This window comes from Xenopus tropicalis, chromosome 7 (assembly GCF_000004195.4).
Source record: "Xenopus tropicalis strain Nigerian chromosome 7, UCB_Xtro_10.0, whole genome shotgun sequence".
Classification (NCBI taxonomy): domain Eukaryota; kingdom Metazoa; phylum Chordata; class Amphibia; order Anura; family Pipidae; genus Xenopus; species Xenopus tropicalis.
Window position 1 is genome coordinate 107,459,029 of NC_030683.2, and position 14,636 is coordinate 107,473,664.

Here is a 14,636-nt window from a genome sequence, read left to right on the forward strand (position 1 = left end):
TTTTGGGGAGACTAGGTGCCCGCGGTAGCCCTAAAGCATCCCAAGCAGCTTTGTCTTACATGGCCCTAGAGCTCCTCGCTATCCTATCATTTACCCTCTGTCTTAATTCCTAGGGTGGCCTTCCTGCCTCTGAGTTCCTGCCTCTGAGTTCCTGCCTCTGAGTTCCTGCCTCTGAGTTCCTGCCTCAGGCCAGGCAGCCAACACCACCACAGTCCCACCCTACCCCACAAATAAAAGCTACACGGGAAGCCTCCCTTTTATAGACAAGTGATTACCCATAACACCCCCTAGGGCCTAGGCCAATAGGAACACATCCCTCCCACTAATAAAACCAGGGGACCAAAGCAGCTTTTTATACCCCCTGCATTATGTTACGCAGGGGGGGTTCCATGTCGGTACTGAGGTATCTGTTGATAATAGCCTTACTAACTCGAATATGGATCAGTACAGTATTACATCACCCACAGCTTTACATCGGCAAAGTATGCAATACTCTATCGTAGCAGCAGGTGGCGCTGCTTATACCCCTTGACATGGCTACACATTGACTAACCTAGACCCCGCCTCATCGTATGTGTACAAGCCCCTCATCGTCCGGCTAGCCCCGCCTACTCCTTCCAGTTTGATGGCAACACGCTTCCAACGTCACGGAGGCCACTAGCAATTGGCTACCGCTTCTACCCCTTTCAACCAATGAGCCAAGCGAACGGTGACGTCAGCTACAAACCATCCCCCCGGCACGCGCCGGCAAGAGGCGTGGTCTAGGATTGGTGGTAAGCGGGTCCTACACTGAGAGCCCTCCCACTAGATCATGACGCAATAGCTGGGCCGGTCTCTGGTTGGTTGGCTGTGACGGGCTCTTGCTGTTGCTGTGTGGGAAGAGACTGGCTGGAGCTGCCGGTATCTGATGAGGAGCCAAAAAAAGGGGACAAGAAGGGTGAGTTAGTTTGTACCCGCAACAAGGCAGTTGTCTAGAGTCTCCACGACTGAGTTGGGCAAGCTTCCGCACTCCTACTTGCTCACAGCACGCACATTTGTGGGAATTCCAGCAGTTTTTCGCATCTCCTCCCAAAACAAGTTATTGCCTCGGGAGAAACTGGGAGTTGTAGTTCTCTTTACAAGTTTTCTTCACTTGCTGTCTACGTAAAGCTTTAGAGGCCCAGACTACAACTCCCGTCAGGCACTGTGGCAGACTCTTGATAAACAAGGCACTTCATCTCGCTCCCTGGTTGGTAGGCCGAGACCACTCCTTCTGCCCCCTCTCATTGGTTACTGTACACGTCGGCTGCTTGCTTTAGCTTGATCTCCGCCCCTTTTTCTTATTTCTCGCATACGATTGGTTACTGTAAGTGTTGCTCAAGCGTCTTCCCCCCTGTCAAGATGCTCCGCCTTCGGGGTCTTCTGATTGGCTGCCAACTCTGTCACTGGGCTAGTTGTGGGCTGTGATTGGCTGTCCGTGCCAGCTGTTCCTGCTTCATTCACCATTTTGTCTCCTGGAGTAAGGGGCCCGGCAGCAGTGTGTGGGATGTCCGTGTGTGAGGGCCAGGTGAGTGTCCGCGGCTCCCCTCCGGTCAGTAGAAGCTTGACCTCCCCGTGTACAAGAAGTGCCTGAGTGGATATTTTGTGTTGGCTGTTTTTTGCCACATGTTTACTTTCCTTTTGTATGTATATCTCCAGCTTCCGCCTAGAGACACTTAGGTCTCTGCCTAATCCTTGTTAAGAGCCGCTGTCTTGGTAGACATCCACCTTGATTTCGTCTATCCGCTGTTGAACTACACCTCCCATAATCCCTAAACTGCCTTGTCTTTTGGAGGCTGCTTGGTGTTGTGGTTCAACAAAACTATGGGGCTTCATCTTGGACATCCCAGCTGTAACTTTATGCCCATGGGAACTGGGAGATTCCTTGCCCTTGTACAGGGAATTAGACATTATGCAGGGTTATGGTTTTATCTGTAGAACAAGGGGGATTAGCTTCAACCTGTGGATCTAAACAGTCTGTAAACTATAACTCCCAGCATCCTATGGCAGCTTATAATGGGTGGGAGTTTCAGATAAGCACAGGCTGGAGATGCACTTGGCCAGGATAACTGATTTAACAGGCTCTACCAAGGCATATAATCCCCATTTAATATAATGGAGTGTGTGTGTGTGTGAGTTTGTTTTTGGCTTTGCACTCCCCTGTCTGTGATAAATCTGCATTGTTGATACTGTTGTTTGTCCATCAGTTAAGCTACAACTCCTGGCAGCCTTTCAGATGTCAGGATTCTAGGAGTTGCAGTTCAGCAACAGCCAGAGGGCCACAATTTAGACTCTGTGGTGTGTGTGTATTTATATAACAGCAGTTTTAGGCACCTCACTAGAGCTGATAGCTGCCAAGGGACAGTGGGGACGGTAGTACAACTGCTCCTGAAACACTGCAGGAAGAACTACGTTGATGGTCGGACCGGTTTTACACAGGCAGTATTATCTTATCTTAATAGGTGCTAATCATATTGTAGAATCACCTTGGCACACAGAGTATAAAAATATACATTGACCGTTAGTCATGGGGGATTTGCGCAGTCAGGGGTGGGTGTTTAATTGGAGGGATTTTATGTGTAGCTTGAAGCAGTGAAATATGCTCATGGCTGATGAAGAAGAAGCTCAGTTGCCCATAGTGGCAGCACATACACACCAGGGGTCTTCATTGCTTTCCAGAATGTAGAGAAATAAAAAGCCCTTTGAGGAGTCATGCTGTATATTTGCACCCTATCGATTGGTCGAACCCACTGCTTTAATATGAGCTCTGCAGGACCAGATTCGGTGTCTTCCATTAAAACGTAACTCGATCTGAACCTAGAGCATATCAGAGATGCAGTGACCTGTAAAAAAGTCTTTAGGAGTTCTCATCATCGGTGTCATTATATTCCCCCCCCCCCCCCGCAAGGCATAAACTATACAATATCCAGTATAAATGTTTTTATCTTGTATGAGAAACCTGGGGCAATCAGATCTGAGCTGGGAATTTCTCTGTAGAACCCATAGTCCTTATCGATGGTAAGAGGCATTTTTCTTAATAAACTTGGAGTATGAGATTCCTCAGGAAACAGTGAGACCCTACGACCGTCTTTCAGTCCTCCATTTTAGCTTTCGGTCCGGCTACATTGCCCGGATTAATATAGTATGTCGGGTCGATGTTCTGATATGGACGGGGCTTTGGAAATTCCTTCATTCTGACATCATCATAGTCTCACAATCTGTTATGTGTTTGTGCTTAAAGGAAATGTATTTGGCAATGGTTTAGTGTGTGTGATCAAATTGTAATGGTGGGGGGTTGCCAGCTGCTTGTTACTACTGTACTAGTAAGGGTTACCGACTAGCTGGTTATATTTATTAACTCTCGGTTGGTATGTTTGGCAAAACTGCCAGTGGATTAATGCATTCTCTGCTAGTGAAGCATTAATATTTCTATATTAATAATAGGTTGTCAACAGAATATATTTTTGTCCCCAGTAGACCATTATGAGGGATCAGTGATGTAATCTATACAGCAGACCATGCCCTGGCAACAGGGGGGCCCAGGCCGTGGGGTCTGCTGTACACTAGTCCCATAACACCCTGTCCCCTCTCCTACCTAAAAAATAGCGGTGTGGTTGGGCCCAGGAGATGTGGCGTGGGAGGAGGGACTGGTCACACCAGAAGAATTTTTTGCAGGGGGGCCCAGCGCGACCAAGCTACGGTGCTGCAAGGGATGCACCAGATTCACAAGGGCATACCTACCTTTTGCAGTTAGGTGCTGTGGAACACAAAGGGACCCCATAGACACGAATAATTAGATCTTTCCCTGCAGATAAAATGAAATGACTGGTTTACAATGCCGCAATGCAAGAACTGTGGAATACTGATATATAATTATGGTGTTCATTGAAGGGCATATGTGTCTGTGGTGATAGGGCAAGTGCCCTGTATCATATTTGGAACATTAACTTACTGACCTCTATCTCTTGCTCTTGCAAACTCACAACTTTTGGATTTTTACAAAATTCTCCGCACGGGATTCTGGGAGTTTTTGGACAGTTGGGGATTACTGCCCTATCTGCAATTATCAGCCTATTCTTAGTGTTAAATAATTAATTGCGTTCCCATGATCTCCTCAAAAACCGTCATATGAACACTGTTGGGAACCCTGTTGTATATGTATTCATCTTATTATCATAAAGATGGTAATTGGTAAATGTTTGATAAAGTGGCATTATAGCGTTATCTTTGGGGTTGGAGCCATAAGTGCAAATTTGGTGGTGTGGGATAGTGAAGCCACATCTATTAATGTCTTGGATTCAGAAAAATCCCACTGGGAATCCTGGATTCAGAGACTGCATTTAAAGACGGTCAAGAAAAGGGATATGGAATCCTGTTATATATACCTATATTAAAAATACACAAAATACACTTTTTTGGGATTTTACTGAAATCCGAAATCTTTCATGTCCGATTTCCAACCAAATTCGAACCCTAATTTACAAATGCGGATTGTTGATCTGTAGTTAGAGGTTGATGGGAGAATTACAGGATTCTGTTTGTTTTTAGGAATCTGATTTGGTTTGGCATTCAGCTGAATCTTTTGTGTCAGATTTGGTCAAACCCTAAATCGTGTATTCGCAGCATCCCTAAGAATGAACCTTCGTTTGTTGAACATATGTCGCCTTTAATACGCAATCTAGTGGTTTTCTCCCAAGTGATACTGCATTTTGCTGAAGTTGTTAGCAGGGAATTTGTGCTGTGACTTGAGGGGGTGTGAACTAGTGCGTGAAAGGCGTAGGTGTACTTGTGTGAGATTGTCTGGGTGTCTCTGCCTCCTCGCTGATCCCTTATGTGTGGAAATTTCCTCTCCGTGTCAATGTTTAGGCGCATGAAAATGAAACATATGTGGCTCTTTCCATGGTTTTGGATCCCTAGACATGTCTGTACATGTTTCTGATAGGTCGTATGTGTGTGTCTCCTTATCTCACATACTCCTATTTAACACTACTGTGTGCTTACAGGGTTAACACATGCTGTGTGTGTGTGCATGCAGTTTTTGTACATGTTATGCACACATATTCAGGCCCCTCTCTTGTCTTATTATTTTATTATTATTAACATTTATTTATAAAGCGCCATAATATTCTGCAGCGCTGTACAATTAGTGGGTTTCATACATTGGACATACAGAGTAACATATAAAGCAACCAATAACCGATACAAGAGGTGGAGAGCCCTGCCCAAAAGAGCTTACGATCTACAAGACTTCTGCACTTATTTGTCCCTAGTGCAAATTGGCACTTGGGCACACACTCTCCTTTGCCTGCTTCTATGTGCTTGCTCTTATTCAGAATGCTGAGGACCTGTGGTTTTCTGGATATGGGATCTTTCCATAATTTGAATCTGCATACTTTGTCTACTAAAAAATAATTTAAACATTGATGAAACCCATTAGAAGTGTTTTGCCTCCAATAAGGACTAATGTCTAAGTTGGAATCAAGTTTAAGGCACTGTTTTATTATTACAGAGATAAAGGAAATCGTTTTTAAAAAATGTAATTAATTGATTAAAATAGAACCTATAGGAGATGGCTCATAAGTCAGAGTGTTCTGCATAACGAGTTTCTGGGTAACAGATTCCATTCCTGTAAATGACGCAATTTGTGCATGCCTAGTGTTGCACAGTTGTATATGCTCAGTGCAGGGCCAGAATTAGGGGTAGGCAGCAGAGGTGCCTGCCTAGGGCACAACGAACTGAGGGGGTGCAACATGGAGGGGACCAGTCAACTAGTGGCCAATAGGGAAACATGATTGGCAGAGTGGAATTATGAATGAGCATCGGGCCTTGGGCGACAGTAGAACTTGGCCCGGCTCAATGTGAAATCCATTTTTCCAGGCCCATGTGTGTGTTTAATGTTCAACTCACTTTTCTCTGTTTATTCTTTCATACTCTGTTTTGTATCCATTATTCTGTGCTCATTGTGTTCTGTGTTACACACACTCACAAATCAGTGATAAACATAATCTGTCACCACTTGCACGTGCTTTTACATTCTTTTATGCTCACTAATGCATGCTCGGTGTTACTTGTCATCACCTTCTTGCACATGCTGTGCCTTTCTTTCTTCTCTGCTCATTCGTGCATTATTGGTGTACTCTATTTGTAGATTCTGGCAAATGGGGCAGCTGGTAGATGCCTTAGACAGTCACTTTTTAGTGGGCTGGTGGGGGGCCTCTGTGTACTTGAAATGCCAGGGCTTTTTTTTTTTCCATCCCAGTATGGACCTGATGTACTCTGTTATATGCTCACATGTTCACACTCATTCTATTCCGTGATTGTTGGTGCACTGCTTAGAGACAAGCTCCTGCATACCAGCATGTACGTCTTGCTGCTTGTGTATTTCTGTGTGTGTATGTCAGTGTGATCCTATAGCTAAATGTGGGATGTATGTACAGAATGCAAAGCGTGGGTGATTTACTGAATTGTTACATGCCTGTTAATGGCACTCGCATTACAATCCACAATCTGGATATTAGATGTATTTCTACAAAGCAGGTTTTGTGTATATATGATGTATTCAGGCCTCTTGGTGCATTGATATATATTTCTTTTTTTATTCACTACTATTTACTCGTGCCCATTTGTGACTGTGTGTGCCTGTGTGTACGTGTCTGAACAAGTTCTGCTTTGTATATGTTAACGTTCAAGCCTCTGGCAGGAAATGAGAGGACCGACTCGGATGTGCAACCCGTGATACAGACTTGTCACATTTATATGGTGCCTGAGATTAATGTGGGATGTGCGGCGTTGGGCATTGAGTCTGCAACAAACTCCCACTCCGTGTAGAGCCTTGAACAGAGCAGTCTGAGGAATCCGTATTTGTTTGTACGTTTAGATCTCTGGTCTATGCTGGGAGTTTCATCTTATAAATGTCCCACAATGAAGGGGTTGAGGTAATTCATAGTACTGTTTATTATACAGGTATTTGGCACTATTTGAGTAGATGTGTTTCATTTATTATTATTTTTTATTGAAAGAGAACTGAACCCTTAACTGCATTTATTACGTTACTTGCTGAATTTTTCTATACTATGGCACTGCCCCATGTGTGTAGAAGGCACATTTCTTGGGCTCTTGCCTTTTAACTAATGAATGGCAGACCTGATAGGTGTTCTGCTAAGGGGTTGAGTGAGTGTCATATCTCCGATCCTCCCACTAGCCCAGCTCCTGCCTATTGACCATGATTCCTGTCCTCCTCGTCCCTGCATGCTGGGTAAATTACATGGCATTATTACATTTTACATTACATTAACATTTATTTATAAAGCGCCAACATATTCCGCAGCGCTGTACAATAAGTGGGTTACATACATTGGACATACAGAGTAACATATAAAGCAATCAATAACCGATACAAGAGGTGAAGAGGGCCCCGCCCAAAAGAGCTTACAATCTACAAGATTATAGGAAGGGACAGTTTGTTGGAGCTCTTGCAAGATGTAAGAACCCACATAAGATTTACCAGTACACTATACCGTATCAGATTAAAACAAAAATAGAGTTATGTTGTCGTTTGAGTTACTGTATTTGGAACATTAAATGCTGGATAGCAACACTTTCTTTCTGGTACTGGCTGCAGCCCTTGTAATATCCTGCTGTGTATCCATACAATAGGGGGCCAGACACAACTTCCTGGTTACCCAGAATATAGTATTCTATATTAGAATGACACATTAGAATGTCTTAGCTTCTGTACATTAAAAAATTTAAATATTTATACAGTTAATTATTTTAAAAGTATCCTCTCTTGCAAAAACAAGAGTGAAAACCTAAGACTAAAGGCACACACCACACCACACCAGGCCTGGACTGGCAATCTGTTGGTTCTGATAATGCCAGTGGGGCTGCTGTAACATGCCATAGACGGTCGCTATTTAGTGGGCTAGTGGGGGGGCTTTTTGGGCCTCTGTGTACTTAAAAATGCCAGGACAAGCCCAGTACAGACCTGGCACACACCATGCATTCTCTGCAATTTACTGCCTTGGAAATGAGCCAAGTATCACGCGGGTGCATTTATTGCTTGAAAACACCATACTCTTAGCACTTGCACTTCCCATTGAAAACATTTGTTTATGGTAGACCTTTATAAGGGATGCACCAGATCCGCAAGGGGTACTTACATCCTGCAGTTTGGTGCCCAGGCGCCTAAAGGGACCTCATATACATGAATAATAAGATCTTTCCCTGCAGATAAAATATTAAATGAAACAACAATTTTACAATGCTGCATGCAAGAATGTGGCAAAATTACTTGATGGGGGAGGGTTACGTAATAGAAGCCATGAAGTTTGCCCAGGTGCAGTAACCCATAGCAACCAATCAGCAGGTAGAATTTACTGGTCATCTGTTTAAAAGCAAACATCTTATTGGTTGCTATAGGTTACTGCTCCTGGGCAAACTTAGTGCCTTTTATTACATAAAGGCATATGTGTTGTTGATATAAATTTTAGGTTGAAAGGGGTTTGTTAATATATTTGTGCTCCTATATTACCTAGGCATTATGGGTATTATTGTTTGATATGTGCAGAAAGGCCTATTTGATGACAGTCGAATGCCTCCCTGTATTCCCCTCTATCAATACTCTGATAATTATTTCTTTTTGTTTTCAGCAGGTGCTGTCTTTCTGAAAGACAAGCTTCAAAATGAAATCTGTAAAGAAAGCTACCAGCACCACACACAGTAAAGCTTCAAATTCTGCTCGCAGCAAGAAACTGAGGAGGAAAATGGAGGACGGGAGACAGGAGGAGGAAGAGGAGCAAGAAGAGGAAGCTGCAGAGGAAGAAATGGAAGAGGAGGCAGATGAAGACTCTGGACATCCCCTGGCACATGTGGACACAAAGACTATACCGGTAAAAATGGAACCTGCTGAGCAAGAGGTAACAGAATCTCAGGTGAAAGATCAGGAACAGGCAACTCAGTCTGCAGAACAAGTGACAGGGATAGAGGTGGAGGAAGGCTTGCCACGTACAGTAAAATTAGAAGCCAGCATGGAGGCATCCAGCGATGGCCAAGCTAGCAACAAAGCGCCATATGATCTTGGGCGGTGGGAAATGCCTTCAAGCCGAAAAACAGCCACTTTCAAATCCAAGGCCCCAAAAAAGAAATACATTGAAGGCCATGGATCTCAGGAAGGGCAGGAGGATTCATCTAGTAGCAGCGAGGGCCCTGCTACTCTACAGGATTGCAGTGGGGAACAACCAGTCACCAGCGTCATTGTATCAGAGGAAAGGTGCCATTCAGTCAGGTCCTCCTCCACAGATACTGCTAGTGAGCACTCTGCAGACTTGGAAGAAGAAGCTGAGAAGACCCGCATAGATATTGCCCCCTCATCTGGTCACTGTACAGATCTTGGCTTTCATCACCTAAGGCAACAAAGGATTCTGGTTCGGAGGGAGGAAAGTTTCCAGCTCTGCCAGGTGAAGCAATTTCGCCAGAATCAGGTTGGTGTTCAGTTCCCAGGGGAGCAGCCTCTTACATTTGTGGACATCACGCAGCATTTAGTCCTTTTAGATAAGATCCCTCAGCTAGGTGAGGTGGAGGTGGGAGTGCCAGTGTGTTTCTGCATGAACCCTGATGACACATTGTTCCGGGAGGGCATTGTGGTTGAGGTTGTTCAGAATCCACTATCCTACAATGTATGCATACAGCAGAGCCCTGGTAGGAGGGAACGTGAATACCGCTTGGTCCCCCACTCCTGCATTCGACTCTTGCGCTCCCCTTGGTGTAAAGAATCTGTCCTTGCAACACCACAAAATGCAGAGGAGAAGAAGCAACAGGCAGCTGGAAGATTTGCAACAGCTTTGCCCTTAGATCAGGCATCGGGTAGCTCCATGGAGTTGCCTGTCTCACCACGTGGCACAGAGCAGAAACACTTGGAGGATGCAGAAGTATCAAAGATAAGCTTTAGCATGCCAGAGGAGAAGCTGTCTTCGATTCAGCAACGAATTCTTTCCCCACCTAAATCTCCAGCTTTTGGAATAATGCTCGGACGCCTGCCAGAGCAGCCTTCTCCATTGTTAAGTCCTGATGCAGGCAGTCGCAGCAGCTGCAGCAGCGTGTCTTTGGATAAATGTAGCACTCCGGGGTCCCGTTCACGAACTCCCCTAACTGCTGCACAGCAGAAGTATAAGAAGGGAGATGTGGTATGTACTCCCAATGGAATTCGTAAAAAATTCAATGGCAAACAATGGAGAAGGTTGTGCTCAAGGGATAGCTGCATGAAGGAATCTCAGCGTAGAGGCTACTGTTCCCGACATTTATCCATGCGTACCAAGGAGATGGAGAGTATGTCTGAGGGCAGAGGAGGCCGGGAGGGAAGTGCTGAGTTTGAGTGGGATGATACCTCAAGGGATAGTGAAGTCAGTAGTATTCGCACAGACTCAAGGCCACGTCTCGTGGCTCCTACTGACCTCTCAAGATTTGACTTTGACGAGTGTGAAGCTGCCAATATGTTGGTGTCTCTTGGGAGTTCTCGCTCAGGAACCCCTTCTTTTTCTCCTGTTTCAAACCAGTCACCATTTTCACCAACACCATCTCCCTCTCCTTCCCCACTCTTTGGTTTCCGACCAGCCAACTTCAGCCCCATTAACGCTTCACCCGTCATTCAACGAGCACGGAGCCGGCATGTGAGCGCCAGCACCCCTAAGGGAGGAACTGTTCTGACTCCAGAAATGCTGCATCACTCTCACCATAGGGAGAGACAGGCTGTGGGTATCCTCCCTTCATTCCAAACCAACCTTACTTTCACAGTGCCCATGAGTCCCAGTAAGAGAAAGCCAGATTCTCATCATGGCAGTGCCAGCTCTGCTGCAGATTTTCAGAAAAGTGACAGTATGGATTCAGGAGTTGACTCAGTATCTCACACACCTACTCCTTCTACTCCAGCTGGGTTCCGTTCAGTCTCACCAGCTCCCATATTTTCCCGCTCTCAACAGGCCTCCCCGTCCCAGCTTCTGTCTCCCCCTGCCGGCCTGACCTCTGATCCCAGCCCCTCAGTACGCAGGGTACCGGCAGTACAGAGAGATTCTCCGGTCATTGTGCGCAACCCAGATGTGCCTCTCCCATCTAAGTTTGTTGAAAAGCTGTCAGATGGAGCCTCCAGGAATATTGGGGGGGCAGCGTCAGGTGGCAGCAGCCCACGCCGATTAAGTAAAGTCTGCAGCAAGGATCATCCATCTAAGACCCAGCTTCAAATTCCAGTTCCAATAAATGCCACACAAATGCAGAGTGCAGCACGGACTTTACCCCCGGGGCAGCAAAGCTCAGGAGAACCTGCAGCATGCACCTCAGCTGGATCCACTGAACATCCTCCACCTGTCTTCAGCATTTCTTCACCATTCCAGCCTGTAGCCTTCCATCCATCTCCTGCTGCACTTCTCCCAGTGATTGTGCCCAGTGACTATGCCAGCCACCCTGTACCCAAGAAGGAGATAATCATGGGGAGACCAGGCACAGGTAAGAAATTATTTGTTAACTTCACCACTGTGGAACCTGTGCACAAAGCTTTCTGTAAATGGTCACGGTATATCTAGTCCTGTACATGAAAGCTGGATTTTAAGCCCTGATTAAAAGCCTTCACAGTAGAGTTTGTTTATGTGTTTACAAATGCTGCTGTAGTTACTGAGGCCTGTTGCTAGTAGGGATGCACTAATTCTAGGATTCGGCCAAGGTTTGGCCTTTTTTCAGTAGGATTCGGCCATCCATGCCTCTGGATGAGCCGAATCCAAATCCTTACAATCATGTGACTTTTTGTCACATAAACACGAAAATTGAACATTTTTGCGTGGTTGTGTTTTTTCCCTAATGTGCATATGCAAATGAGGATTCAGATGTGATTCAGTATTTGGTTGACTTTTTTACAAAGGATTCAGGGTTCGGTTGGATCCTATAATAGTGGATTTGGTGCATCCCTAGTTCCTAGTTTAGTCAGATATGACATAGATATTTTAGATTGCATTATGCTCTTGTGGGGCATATTAAAAGGGAACTGTCATGAATGGGCATCTACTTAACTTGGCTCAGTTCTGACAGGCAGATTGTGTTCTGAGCAGAGAGGAGTTGGAGTGGTATAGTAATTCTTGACAGACATCTCAAGTTCACCCCCACCTGCCATTCTTTCCTATCTGATATAAAACCTGGAAAAGACTTTGAAGAAGATCTAAAAATTCAGCCCAATTCACCTTTACATTGTCTGACACCTTTCTCACTAACAAACACCTAAAACTTCAATTTCTTGTGTAAAAACATAAAAGAAGCCACATATGACTTGCTTTTTTTAGCAACAGCAATCAAGTTATTTGGCACAAAGGCCCAGCAATTTGAAACATACACACCAAGTCAGCTGGCAGGCGATGTGGGAGTTGTAGTTAACCAATAACTTTAGGGCATCCACTTGCACATTGCCATAAAACTAAAATTTTCCTTTTATAGAACGTATAAATAAATGTTGTAGGAATAACTATGTGTTGCTGTTTGTGCAGTCCATTGTAGTCATTATTTATACGTATGCAAGCTAATCGATAAAATAATATATAGCCATTTCTTAAGAATACATAGACTGGCTTCAGACACAGTTCTAATCCATTATAAGTCATTTCCAAGCTGGCATGCACCAAAGCCTAACCTGCCCCCCTGGCACGTGCACGGGAGTGTGTGCGCACATCTGCTAGCACCGACACACAAGCTTTCAGTTGCTATTGAGGGAGCACACCCCACAGTCCAAGGCCCCCTGTTCCCCAGGCCACACTGCAACCACAGGGTCTGCATCTTCTATAGTTATGCCACTGAATTATAGTGTGTGTGCAAAGGTTTCCCTTGTTTTGCCTATACAAAGTCTGGCACAGTTCCCGTGGCACATGGGCTGGGCACAAATGCCTGTGGCAGAATAAATGCTACAGACTGACCAGGTGGGCCTGGTTAGATTCAGCTGGCCAATCAAGAAGCCTGGCTAGTTTGTCTACAGGAGAGCTCTGACTGAGTTATAGAGAGGTGTCTGTGAATCCAACATACAGAAGTCTATGTGCTTGTACACACACAGCTGCCTGTGAAGAGGTCTGTGATATTGCTGCAATTGATGTGTCACTGGTGTAGAGGAAGTATGTTTTATACACTCTTTTGTTACACCTGTATCTGGCTATTAACGTAAAGGTCCCCATACACGGGCAGATCCGCTCACTTGGCGATGTCGCCAAGCGAGCGGATCTTCTCCCGATATCCCTGCCTAAGGGTGGGCGATATCGGGAGAATCCCTGGGGCCAAACAATCGAATTATAACGACGGGCATAGGAAAAGTCGGTCTGGGGACCGCATCAACAAACCGATGCAGTCCCCGATCCGACTAGATTTTCTAACCTGCCCGATCGAGATCTGCCCAATTTCAGGCCAGATATCGGTCGGGCAGGCCCGTCGGTAGCGCCCATACACGGGCCGATAAGCTGCCGAATTGGTCTAAGGGAATCGGCCCGTGTATGGGGACCTTAAGACTTTTATCTACATGTGTAAATGCAGGAGGGTGACTGGCAGCTGATCTAAGGCTGCTGGTGAGCAGCACAAACCTGACTGCAAAAGAGCCTGAAGTGCTGTGTATATGAGGATATAAAGGATATAAACAATAAGCTGCTTTACTGTTATATGCACAAATGCAGCTATATCAGCACCCAGCCCGGCTCCATTCCTTTACTTACCCTTCGCACGTGTTTGCTGTTGAGAACCCTGGCCTTGTGACATGCCGCAGCAAATCAGCTTTCACTCTACTTTTACTCACTCACACATTTATGCGTTACTGATGCCGACCAGGGAGACAGAGATTCTGGAAGGTAGGAGGCTGCTTCAGTAATTAGCCATAACTTTGTAACTGTGCAAAAATTGTAAAAACTATAAATTGTCAAAATGTTTGTCTGGACTTTATATTTGCAATATTTTTCATGATCGTTCCCCTTTAAATACTGATCCCTTCAGGATCTTCTTTGGCGTTGTGCAGTAACACAGGCTTTCTTAGCCTAGTGCACGAATGAGCTCCCCTGCATGCATGTGAAGGAACATTGCTGGCCTCTTATTGTATAGTGAATTAATATCCTGGCATTGGAATACTGCAAATGCTGTTTTCATTATGGTTGTAGTGCATATGGCAGTAGGCATGTATGGCAGCTGAGGATTCTGCAGATGGCAGTTGGCATGTGGGGTATTTGGGAATTCTCTTACTGGCAGCCTGTGTTTGCACCAAATAGGGATTCTGCCTGAGTGTGCATTAATTGGGGATTCTACAGTCATACCATGTAGGTATGCGTGTACCATATGGTGATTCTGCAGTTGACAGTTTTGCCCAGTAATTCTGTATCTGGCAATCTGTGTGCCAGCTGGCTATTTAGTAAGTTACAGTTGCCATGTATGTGGCCTTCCCATTTTACAAATGTCACTTTGCATTTATGCCAACTGAGCGCTTTGTAATAGACAGTGGACATTAAAATTGGTATTTTTCATGAGGAAGGCAGTCTTGATGTGGGATAAATAGGGGTAATGGAAGCGATAGTCTACATTGGAGATGACTGGGTGTTTTTGGCTAAATGGGTGTATTCTAA

The 14,636-nt window shown here is 45.1% G+C and overlaps 1 protein-coding gene across 8 annotated transcripts in view; it reads left to right on the plus strand.

Moving 5' to 3' along the window:
• Positions 1-816: 816 nt before the first annotated feature.
• Positions 817-14,636, plus strand: part of cic (capicua transcriptional repressor) — a 73,731-nt gene continuing 59,911 nt past the window's right edge. For 5 of the 8 annotated variants that reach the window (XM_004916258.4, XM_004916263.4, XM_004916262.4 and 2 more), the window contains exons 1-2: positions 954-1,546; positions 8,670-11,514. In XM_004916258.4, the coding sequence (XP_004916315.1) occupies positions 8,703-11,514 (2,812 nt within the window). In that variant the 5' untranslated portion in view covers positions 954-1,546; positions 8,670-8,702. The other 3 variants (XM_004916261.4, XM_004916260.4, XM_004916259.4) reach the window with 3 other exon arrangements.